Genomic DNA, 12,129 nt, shown 5'->3' with positions numbered 1-12,129 from the left:
AAAATTCCCTCACCTCACAATTCCTTTACCTCACAATCCCTTTATCTCACAATCCCTTTATCTCACAATCCCTTTATCTCACAATCCCTTTTCCGCAGAATCCCTTTAACTCACAATCCCCTTATGTCAAGGTCCCCTTACCTCACAATATGTTTACCACACAATACGTTTACCTCACAATCCCCTTACCTCCCATTCCCTTACCTCACAATCCCCTTACCTCACAATCCCCTTAAATCACAATCCCTTTACCTCACAAACCCCTTACCTGACAATTCCTTTACCTCACACTCCTTCACGTCACAATCCCCTTACTTCAAAATCCTTTTACCTCAAAATCCACTTGCCTCACAATCCCTTTACCGCACAATCCCTTTAACTCACAAACCCTTACCTCACAATCCGCTCACCTCACAGTCCCTTTACCTCACAATCCCCTTAATTCACAATCCCTTTACCTCTCAAACCCTGTATCTCACAATCCCATTACCTCACAATGCCCTTACCTCACAATCCCATTACCTCACAATCACTTAACCTCACAAAACCTTTACCTTACAATCACCTTACCTCACAACCCCTTTATATCAGAATCCCTTTATCTCAAAATACCATTACCTCACAATTCCATTAACTCACAATCCCCTTACCTCGCATTCTCTTTACCTCAAAATCCCTTTACCTCACAATCCCCTACCTCACAATCCCCTTAAATCACTATCCCCTTACTTCAAAATCCCTTTACCTCACAACCCCTTTAACTCACAATCCCTTTATCTCACAATCCCCTTACATCACAATCCCCTCACATCACAATCCCTTTACCGCAGAAACCCTTTACCTCACAATCCCCTCACCTCACAGTCCCCTTTACCTCACAATCCCCTTAACTCACAATCCCTTCACCTCACACTCCCTCACGTCACAATCCCCTTACTTCAAAATCCTTTTACCTAAAAATCCACTTATCTCACAATCCCTTTAACCTCACAATCCCTTTACCTCACAATCTGCTCACCTCACAATCCCATTGCCACACAAATCCCTTACCTCACAATCCCTGTACTGCACAATCCCCTACCTCACAATCCCCTTAAGTCACTATCCCCTTACCTCACAATCCCTTTACCTCACAATCCCTTTACTTCACAATCCCCTTACTTACAGCTCCCATGTGTCTGCAAAGGGCAGGAGGAGGAACTGGCTGATGGAGCTGCTGTTGGACATGTGCTGACTCTGGGTATGGGAAAGTGTTTTCCGAAGTAAAAGACAGGAGTGAGGAGAGATTTATAACAAGGAAAACTAAAATCTTGAATTGTCTCACAAACTCCCAGGTGTGCATGAGGGGCAAAATCCTCTCCCATGGGTTCCCAAAGAATTCAGTTGGTCTTCAGTTATAGGTACAGGCAAATGGGGTGACACACAGTTTCCATCAGATGAGGCTCACTCACATGGAGAAGAGTTAATGACAACTTGCCTCCACCCCCAGTAATTCCCATGGGAGCTGAGACTAGCTGTCACAGAGGGAAAGAGTCGCTAGCTGGGGGTCCTGTCTCATATGAGAACAAGGAAAGATTATTGTCCTGCCCAGCTCTGGTTTGATCAGGAGAAATGACTCTGCTGGACACAAGGGTTTCTCCCCAGCCAAGGGAGGGAAAGGCAGTAAAGACTTAGTGTCTTTCCAAGTAGTTTCCTTGGAGCTCCAGGGACACCTCACAGGAGACTATGGGGAATGGAGTACATGACGTATTCACCTGCTCCTCTGCTGTGAGCTGGGCTGAGCTCCTGGGATGGAGGGAGCTCACTGCAACCTGGCAGCATTGACAAGAGACAGCTCTGCCCAGGAGTGGCTCCTCTGCCAAGCACACGGGGCTGGGGACACTGCCTGTAGGCACCAAGGGGAGACCTGTGAGGCTGAGAGAGCTGATGGATGCTGAGCTCACTGGAGGAGAAATCTGCACAGCACTCTGCCTGGTATGTCTGTGGGTGCAGGGCAGTGAAGGTTCTGTTCCTGGAGGGATCTCCTAAAGCTGGGACATGGGGCAGTGTGTGGGGTCAGTCAGAAGGACAGGTTCTCTCTAGGGCCAGAAAGTGCTGCCTGGAAGGGATGCCCTTCTGCCCCATCAGAGGGAGAGGGCAGGACAGCTGTCTTCTCCTGGGCATGGCTGCAGATGTGTGAAGCAGCGTGTGCACCCAGGGGTGCCCAGGGCTGTCCTTGTGAGCAGGGTCCCTGTTCTCTGGGGCTGTGTGCTGGGGCAGGGACTCTGCTGCTACCAGGGTCAGCACTCTGCCTGCCTGGTGGGCTTTCCACAGGGATAGAGAAGGACCTGTGGGATGAAGGAGTGACCAAGGGAAGAGCAGTGTAAGGTTCTTCTGCAGTAAGACAATGCTTTGCTCCTAGCTGCAGCTGATTGAGTAATTCCGAAGACTATTTCAAGAACAACATCAAGGAAGCATTTTCCTGCCAGTCAGAGTCTTTGCTTCCTCTCCTGTGGGCTTTGCTGACTGTGGTATATTAGAACTTATTTCTCCTCTCCAGAATGTCCATATCAGAGGATTTCCAGATCCCAGAACACACAGAGGTTCCCCAGGGCAGTGCCCTGATGCTGAGCTGTAGGACAATTTGGCTGAAGTCTGTGAGTACAGAGCAGGTGACATGGGCAAAGAGAAGCAGCTGCAGGGACAGCTCCAGGCAGAAGAGACATCGTCAGGGAGGGTGAAAAAAGGAGCTGGTCCCAGCAATGCCCTGGCAGTGGGGATTTGGGACCTGATATACCCTGCAGTGCAGACACTGATATTCTACAGGAACACCAGGGTGTGATCAGAGAGCACCCAGCACAGGGCAGCTGAGACCAGGGCTGATGGACAGAGCAGCTCTCCCCACTCTGCACTCAGGGGAAGGTTTCACTGCCACTGCAGCAGCAATGTCAGGGAGTTCTGACAGAAGAAACACTCCTCAGGAACAGTCAGGAGACAACTAAAACTCCACACTGCTGCTCTGCTAGAGAGTGACAGTGCTGAAAAGCTCCTTCCTATCCACAGAGGATTTAGTCTGAGATCACACCATCCTTCTACTTACAGATTGCTGCCAGGCAGGACTGAGTTCTCGAGAGCCCACAGCTGACCCTCCTCCCAGCAGTGGCATGCTCAAAGGAAGCAGAAACCAGACCTCCCAAAAGGGACCTGACAAAAGTCCTCCTGAATACAAAGACTCAATGTGAATTGGAAGAGGTTGTCTTCAAAGAAGAATTCCCTAACTTCTCATTGTCTGTTCCTTCTTTGAACAGGTCTCCACACTTAATATCAGCAGATGTCCAACAGCAGCTCCATCAGCCAGTTCCTCCTCCTGCCCTTTGCAGACACACGGGAGCTGCAGCTCCTGCACTTCTGCCTCTTCCTGAGCATCTACCTGGCTGCTCTCCTGGGCAATGGCCTCATCATCATCACCATAGCCTGTGACCACCACCTCCACACCCCCATGTACTTCTTCCTCCTCAACCTCTCTGTTGCTGACCTTGCCTGCATCTCCACCACTGTTCCCAAATCCATGGTCAATTCCTTGTGGGACACCAGGGCCATTTCCTACACAGGATGTGTGGCTCAACTCTTCTGCTTTGTATTTTTGATCTCCACAGAGTACTGTCTTCTCACTGTCATGGCCTATGACCGCTACGTTGCCATTTGCCACCCCCTGCACTACGGGACCCTCCTGGGCAGCAGAGCTTGTGTCCACATGGCAGCAGCTGCCTGGGCCAGTGTGTTTCTCTATTCTGTGCTGCACACAGCCAATACATTTTCACTGCCCCTCTGCCATGGCAATGCAGTTGACCAGTTCTTCTGTGAAATCCCCCAGATCCTCAAGCTCTCCTGCTCAGATACCTACCTCAGGGAAATGGGACTCATTGTGGTCAGTTTTTGTTTGGGTTTTGGATTTTTTTTGTTCATTGTGGTATCCTATGTGCAGATCTTCAGGGCTGTGCTAAGGATCCCCTCGCAGCAGGGACGGCACAAAGCCTTTTCCACCTGCCTCCCACACCTGGCTGTGGTCTCCCTGTTTCTCAGCACTGCCATGTTTGCCAACCTGAAGCCCCCCTCCATCTCCTCCTTATTTCTGGACCTGGTATTGGCATTTCTTTACTCAGTGTTTCCACAAGCACTGAACCCCCTCATCTACAGCATGAGGAACCAGGAGCTCAAGGATGCCATGTGGAAACTGATGACTGAATGGTTCTAAGTAGCAATAAACTGCTCATCTTCTTCTGTTTGTCAAAGGTATATTAACATGGGACATGTTTATCTTATTCCTAATTAAGTATCTCCAGGTCTCATGTGACCCAGACACTTTGTATTGACCAGCTCTGCTCCCTTTCCATCATACCTGCCTGAAAGCTGCACAAAGTTTTCTTCTATTTTCTCCTGACATTTATAATAATTTTACAAGCACATTTTCACCAGCTGAATCAGTTGAGAACTTCTCTGAATTGGCAATGTTTTCCCACCATGACAGAACATGAATTTCCTGCAAATGTATCATAGAATCTATTAGGTTGGAGGAGACCTTTATGATCTTTGAGTACAACTACACCTAACCCTGCCCACTTGTATGGGGCTCTGATTTGAGACCATGTCCTCAAGCACAACATCTACACACCTTTTAAATCCCTCCAGGGCTGGTGAGTCCACCACTTCCCTTCTCAGCCTTTTCCAATACTTGGCTACCCTTTCAGTAAAGAAATTCTTCCTGATATCTGACCTAACCCTCCCCTGGTGCAATTTCAAATCCTCTCATCCTATAACGTTTAACCTGAGATATAAGACCAAACTCCCCCTCTCTAGAGTCCCCTTGAAGGTAGTTGTAGAGAGTGATTAAGGTCTCAGCCTCCATTTCATAGACTAAAAAACCCCATTTCCCTTAGCTGCTCCTCAGAGGACTTGTGCTCCAAACCCTTCTCCAGATTCTTTGTCCTTCTCTGGGCACAATCCAGCATCTAAACGTCCTTCTTCTATGAGGGTCCCTGAACTGGACACTGTACTTGAGATGTGGTTCCTGGAGGGATCTCATAAAGCTGGGACATGGGAAAGTATGTGGGCTTTCCATCATTCAGATGTTGGAGCTGTGCCTGAGCCCTGCACACACAGATGCTCCCAGGGCAGTGCCCTGATGCCAGGAGGGGTCTGCAGATCAGAGTTGAGCACAGAGCAGGTTGGATGAGATCTGTGAGCACAGAGAAGCAGCTGCAGGGACAGCTCAAGGCATCCCCCACAGTGCAGACACTTTCCCACAGCAAGCCCCTGGTTTCTGCCACCCAGCAAAACTCTGTACCCAGAGCTCCAGGGTTTCAGGCTGAGTCTTCTGCTTTGCAGCCCAAGCCCCTGTAAGGAGAAACCCCTGAGTGCCTGTCTGTCTGTCCCTCTCCTTCCAGCCTTGGCTGGAGCACTTCTTCTTGGTTCCCCTCCTCTCCCTTCTGCCTTTTTCCCACCCTTACCTAGGGCTCTGACCACATCAGTTGGTGGTGCTGGCACTGAGCTGACCTTCACATCAGTACCCTCATCTGTAGGACTGAGGACTTCCCGGGGGCTCCTGCTGGGCTGCAGGCTGCCTCCCACAATGGCACCGCTCTTCCAGGGACTCTTGTGCCTCAGAGAGGAGCTCCAGGCAGAAGACACCTCAGCACTGACATTTTTCTCAATTCTTTGCTGCAAATGGCCAATACATTTTCACTGGCCCTCTGCCATGGCAATGCCAATGGGTTTTGGGTGCTTTGTGTTCATTGTGGTGTCCTATGTGCAGATCTTCAGGGCTGTGCTGAGGATCCCCTCGCAGCAGGGACGGCACAAAGCCTTTTCCACCTGCCTCCCTCACCTGGCCGTGGTCTCCCTGTTTCTCAGCACTGCCATGTTTGCCAACCTGAAGCCCCCCTCCATCTCCTTCATATTTGTAGATGTAGTAGTGTCATTTCTTTACTCAGTGTTTCCACCAGCAGTGAACCCCCTCATCTACAGCATGAGGAATAAGGAGCCACAGCATGATGTTTGGAAGCTGCTGACAGTTTCTATGCAGCAATAAACTGCTCATCTTGTTCTGCATATGGGTAGCCATGTACTTCACGTTATGACCAATGTGTATTTAGTATGTTGTTTAGGGTTTTGTTCTTTCCCATTTATTTTTCTCATGGCATCAGGACCCTGAACTTTAGGAGCACAAACTTTAGGCTGTTTAAGGACTTGTTGGCCAAGATCTCCTGGGAGGTTGTCCTTAGAGACAGAAATGTTGAGGACAGCTGGCTGCTCTTTAAGGATGCCTTTCTGAGAGCTCAAGGGCTCCCTGTCCCTCTGAATAAGACAGTGGGCAAGAGGGGCAGGAGGCCAGCATGGCTGGGCAAGGACCTGCTGGTCAAACTGAGGGAAAAGAAAGGCAAATACAAGCTCTGGAAGCAAGGGTGTGTAGCCTGGAAAGAATACAGGGATGCTGTTCAGACTTGCAGAGATGGGATCAGGAAAGCCAAGGCGCAGATGGAACTGAACTTGGAAAGGGATGTTAAAAACAACAAGAAGGGATTTTACAGGTACATTGGCCAGAAGAGACAGGCCAAAGAGAACGTACCCCCCTTGGTAAATGAGAAAGGAGAATTGGCTGCGACTGATGAGGAGAAGGCTGAGGTACTGAATGAGTTCTTTGCCTCAGTCTTCTCTGGCAGCCAGGATTCTCATCAGTCTCAAATCCCAGAACCTTGCATCCCTAGAACTCTAGGTGGGAAATGGGGGAGTAAATCCCCCCCCCCACTGTAAGAGCAGAGCAAGTCCGAGACCGCCTCATGAGACTGAATGTCTACAAGTCTATGGGGCCGGATGACAGGCATCCCAGGGTCCTGAAGGAGCTGCTGATGGGGTTGCCGAGCCGCTCTCCATCATATTTGAAAAGTCGTGGCTGTCAGGAGAGGTCCCTGGGGACTGGAGAAAGGGTCATGTCACTCCCATTTATAAGAAGGGGAGCAAGGAAGAGCCAGGGAATTACAGGCCGGTGAGCCTCACCTCTGTGCCTGGGAAGATCATGGAACAGATCCTCCTGGACGACATGTTGGAGCACATGAGGGAAGAGCATGTGATCCGGGACAGCCAGCACGGCTTCACCAAGGGCAGGTCGTGCCTCACCAATCTGGTGACCTTCTCTGATGGAGTGACAGCATCGGTAGATAAAGGGAAGGCGACCGATGTCATCTACTTGGACTTGTGCAAGGCCTTTGACACAGTCCCCCACCACATCCTTATCTCTAAATTGGAGAGAAGTGGATTTGATGGGTGGAGCATCCAGTGGATAAGAAACTGGTTAACAGACCGTAGCCAAAGGGTGGTGGTCAATGGGTCTGTGTCCAGGTGGAGGCTGGTGACAAGAGGTGTTCCTCAGGGAGTGTCTTGGAATCAGTTCTCTTTAACATCTTTATCAGTGACATGGGTGATGGAATTGAGTGCACCCTCAGCAAGTTTGTGGGTGACACCAAGCTGAGTGGTGTGGTAGACACCCCAGAAGGAAAGGAAGCCATCCAGAGGGATCTTGACAGGCTGGAAAGATGGGCCCGAGGGAACCTAATGAGGTTCAACACTGCCAAGTGTCAGGTGTTGCACTTGGGCCGGAAGAATCCCAGACACAGATACAGACTGGGAGAAGAGCTTCTTGAGAGAAGCCCCGCTGAGAAGGACTTGGGGATTGTGGTGGATGAGAAGCTTGACATGAGCCAGCAGTGTGCTCTTGCAGCTCGTAGGGCCAATGGTATCCTGGGCTCCATCAGGAGAGGAGTGGCAGCAGGGACAGGGAGGTGATTGTCCCTCTCTACTCTGCCCTCGTGAGGCCCCATCTGGAGTACTGTGTCCAGAGCTGGGGCCCGCAATACTAGAAGGATGTGGAACTGTTGGAGAGGGTTCAGAGGAGCCACAAGGATGATTAGAGGGCTGGAGCACCTGCCCTACAAAGAGAGGCTGAGGGAACTGGGCTTGTTCAGCCTGGAGAAGAGAAGGCTGCAGCGGGACCTCATTGCAGCCTTCCAGTCCCTGAAGGGAGCTTATAGGCAGGAGGGGATTCAACTTTTTAAAAGAGCAGATAATGGCAGGACAAGGGGGAAGGGACTAAAGCTAAAGGAGGGAAGGTCTAGATTAGATATTAGGGGGAAGTTTTTTACAGAAAGAGTGGTGAGGTGCTGGAACAGGCTGCCCAGAGAGGTAGTGGATTCCCCGTCCCTGGAGGTGTTCAACGCCAGGTTGGATGGGGCCCTGGTCAGCCTTGTGTAGATCCAGGCCTGGAGGTTGGTGTCCCTGCCCTTGGCAGGGGGGTTGGAGCTCTATGATGCTTGGGGTCCCTTCCAACCCAGACCATTCTATGATTCTATGATTCTATGTGAGGTGAGAGGATTGTGAGGAAAGGGGATTGTGAGGTAAAGGGATTGCAGGATGAAGGGATTGTGAGGTAACGGGATTGTGAGGTAAGAGGATTGTGAGCTAAGGGGATTGTGAGCTAAGGGGATTATGAGGTAAAGGGATTGTAAGGTAAAGGGATTGTGAGGTAAAAGGATTGCGAGGTAAAGGGATTGTTACGTAAAGTGTTTATGAGGTAAGGGGATTGTGAGGTAAAGGGATTGTGAGTTAAGGAAGTTGTGTGTTAAGAGGATAGTGAGTTAAGGGGATTGAGAGGAAAGGAGATTGTGAGGTATGATGATTGTGAGTTAAAGGAATTATGAAGTCACAGAATTGGTTGACAGAGAGTTTGTCAGGTAAGGGGATTGTGAGGTGAAGGGATTGGGAGGTAAGGGGATGATTAGGCAATGGGATTGTGAGGTAATGGGATTGTGAGGTAAGGGTATTGTGACTTAGGGGGAATGTGAGGTAAGGAGATTGTGAGTAAGGGGATTGTGAGGTAAGGGGTTTGTGAGGTAAGGGGATTGTGAGGTAAAGGGATTATGAGGTAAGGGGTATATGAGGCAAGGGGATTGTGAGGTAACGAGATTGTAAGGTAAAGGGATTGTGAGGTATGGGGATTATGAGGTAAAGGGATTGTGAGGTAAAGGGTTTGTGAGGTAAGTGGTTTGTGAGGTAAGGGGTTTGTGAGGTAAGGGGGTTGTGAGGTAAGGGGATTGTGAGGTGAGGGGATTGTGAGGTAAGGGGATTGTGAGGTAAATTGATTGTAAATTAAGGGGATTTTGGTTAAAGGTATTGTGATGAAATGGGATTGTGTGGTAAAGGTATTCTGAGGTGAGTGGATTGTGAGGTAAGGGGATTTTGCGGTAAAGGGATTGTGAGGTGAGGGGATTGTGAGGTAAGGGGATTGTAAGGTAAAGGGATTGTGAGGTAAAATGATTGTGAGGTAAAAGGATTGCGAGATAAAGAGATTGTGAGGTAAAGGGTTTATGAGGTAGGGGGATTGTGAGGTAAGAGGATATTGAGGTAAAGGGATTGTGAGGTAAGGAGATTGTGAGTTGAGGGGATTGTGAGGTGAGGGGATTGTGAGTTAAGGGGATTATGTAGTCACAGAATTTATTGACAGATTGTGATGTAAAGGGATTGTGAAGTAAGGGGATTGTGAGGTAAGGGAATTGTGAGGTAAAGGGATTGTGAATTACGGGGATTGAGATGTAAGGGGTTAGTGAGGTAAAGTGTTTGTGAGGTAAAGTGATTGTGAGGTAATATGATTATGAGGTAAAGAGATAGTGAGGTATAGCGATTGTGAGGCAAGGGTGTTGTGAGCTAAGGAGACTGCGATGTAAGGGGATTTTCACGGAAAGTGTTTGTGAGGTAAGGGTATTGTGAGGCAACGGGATTGTGATGAAAGGGGATTGTGAGGTAAGGACTTTGTGAAGGAAAGGGATTATGAGTTAAGGGGTTTGTGAGGTAAAGAGATTGTGAGGCAAGGGGATTGTGATGTAAAAGGATTGTGAGGTAAAGGAATTGTGAGATAAGGATATTGTGAGTTAAGGGGATTGTGAGTCTAGTGTATTTTGAGGGAAAGGGATTGTGAGGTAAGGGGATTGTGAGGAAGGGATTGTGAGGTAAAGGGATTGTGAGGTAAAGGCATTGTGAGGTAAGGGGATTTTGCGGCAAAGGGATTGTGAGGTAAGGGGATTGTGAGGTAAAGGGATTTTGAGGTAAATGGGATTGTGAGGCAAAGGGATTGTGAGATAAGGGTATTGTGAGATAAAGGGATTGTGAAGAAAGGGGATTGAGAGGTAAGGGTGTTTTTTGAGGTAAAGGTATTGTGAGGTAAAGGGATTGTGAGGCAATATGATTATGAGGTAAAGGGATTGTGAGGTAAATTGATTGTGAGGTAAGGGTGTTGTGAGCTAAGGAGACTGTGATGTAAGTGGAGTTTTAGGGAAAGGGATTGTGAGGTAAAGGGATTGTGATGTAAGGGGATTGTGAGGCAACGGGATTGTGATGAAAGGGGACTGTGAGGTAAGGGGACTGTGAGGTAAGGGGTTTGTGAGGTAAAGGGCATTGTGAGTTTAAGGGATTGTTTGGTAAAGGGATTGTGAAGTAAGGAGATTGTGAGGTAAGGGGATTCGGTGGTAAATGGATTGTGAGATAAGGAGATTGTGGGGTAAAAGGATTGTAAGGTAAGGAGATTGTGAGATAAGGGTATTGTGAGGTAAGGGGTTTGTGAGGTGAGGGGATTGTGAGGGAAAGGGATTGTGAGGTAATGGGATTGTAAATTGAAGGGATTGTGAGGTAAGGGGATTGTGAGGTAAAGGGATTGTGAGGTAAATTGATTGTGAGGTAAGGGGTTTGTGAGCTAAGGGGATTGTGAGGTAAAGGAATTGTGAGGTAAAGGAATTGTGAGGTAAAGGGATTGTGAGGTGAGGGGGTTGTGATTTAAGGGGATTGTGATTTAAAGGGATTGTGAGGTAAAGGAATTGTGAGATAAGGGTATTGTGAGGTAAGGGGATTGTGAGGCAAAGGGATTCTGAGGTGAAGGGATTGTGAGTGAAGGGGATTGTAGGTAAGGGGATTGTGAGGTCTGATGATTGTGATTTAAGGGGATTATGAAGTCACAAATTTGACTGACAGATAGATTGTGAGGTAAGGGTATTGTGACGTAAAGTATTGTGAGTTGAGGGGATTATGAGGCAAATGGATTGTGAGGTAAAGGGATTGTGAGGCAAGGGGATTCTGAGGCAAGGGGATAGTGAGGTAAGGGGATTATGAAGTCACAGAATTGTTTGACACATAGATTGTGAGGTAAAGGGTTTGTGAGGTAAATGGATTTTGAGTTGAGGGGATTATGAGGCAAATGAATTGTGAGGTAAAGGGATAGTGAGTTAAGGGGATTGTGAGGTAAGGGGATTGTGTGGTAAAGGGATTGTGAGGTAAGGGTTGTCGGTAGATAGGGCTTTGCGGTCGGAAGATGTCGCGCTGTACCCGAAAGGTAGAACCCCTCCCCTCCACAGGTAACCAATAGTAAGTAGCCAGTAAGGTGAGAGGATGGGAGTGGCATCACAGCCCTGGGGTATAACGCCCCGTGCCTCTCGCTAATAAACGCCATTTGCCGTCCACCACATTGGTGTCTGTGAGCTGATGGACCGTGCTGCCAGAGTGTGGCACCGTTGCCGTTCCTGAACCAGGTCGCCGTGCCTTGTGAAATGCATCACAGTGTGCCCTCCTGGCTAAGAAGGCCAATGACATCCTGGGGTGTATTAGAAGGGGTGTGGTTCATAGGTCAAGAGAGGCCTTTCTCCCCCTTGCCCAGGTGAGACCGCACCTGGAAGGTTGTGTCCAGTTCTGCGGCCCTCAGTTCAAGAAGGACAGAGAACTCCTTGAAAGAGTCCAGGGCAGGGCCACCAAGATGATTCCTTATGAGGAAAGGCTGAGGGAGCTGGGCATATTGAGCTTGGAGAAGAGGAGACTGAGGGGTCACATTATTCACCTTTATAAATATGTAAATGGTGAGAGTTGGGAGGATGGAGCCAGGCTCTTCTCAGTGATGGCCAGTGATAAGACAAGGGGCAATGGGTGAAAGGTGGAGCAGAGGAAGTTCCATATGAATGTAAGGAGGAACTTTTTCTCTGTGAGGGTGATGGAGCACTGGGACAGACTGCTCAGTGAGGTTGTGGAGTCTCCTTCTCTAGAGACATTCAAAACCTGCCTGGA

At 48.8% G+C, this 12,129-nt stretch overlaps 1 protein-coding gene across 1 annotated transcript; it reads left to right on the top strand.

Moving 5' to 3' along the window:
* Positions 1-3,310: 3,310 nt before the first annotated feature.
* On the top strand, positions 3,311-4,234 carry LOC311200817 (olfactory receptor 14C36-like; the record flags this gene model as incomplete). Its single annotated transcript, XM_084275122.1, has 1 exon — positions 3,311-4,234. The coding sequence occupies one exon, from the start codon at positions 3,311-3,313 to the stop codon at positions 4,232-4,234; it is 924 nt and encodes a 307-aa protein (XP_084131248.1).
* Positions 4,235-12,129: the final 7,895 nt, after the last annotated feature.

Source organism: Gallinula chloropus, assembly GCF_964237585.1.
Source record: "Gallinula chloropus genome assembly, chromosome: 25".
Lineage (NCBI taxonomy): Eukaryota > Metazoa > Chordata > Aves > Gruiformes > Rallidae > Gallinula > Gallinula chloropus.
Note: the sequence above shows the minus strand (reverse complement) of the source record. Positions and strands in the feature narration are given on the sequence as shown.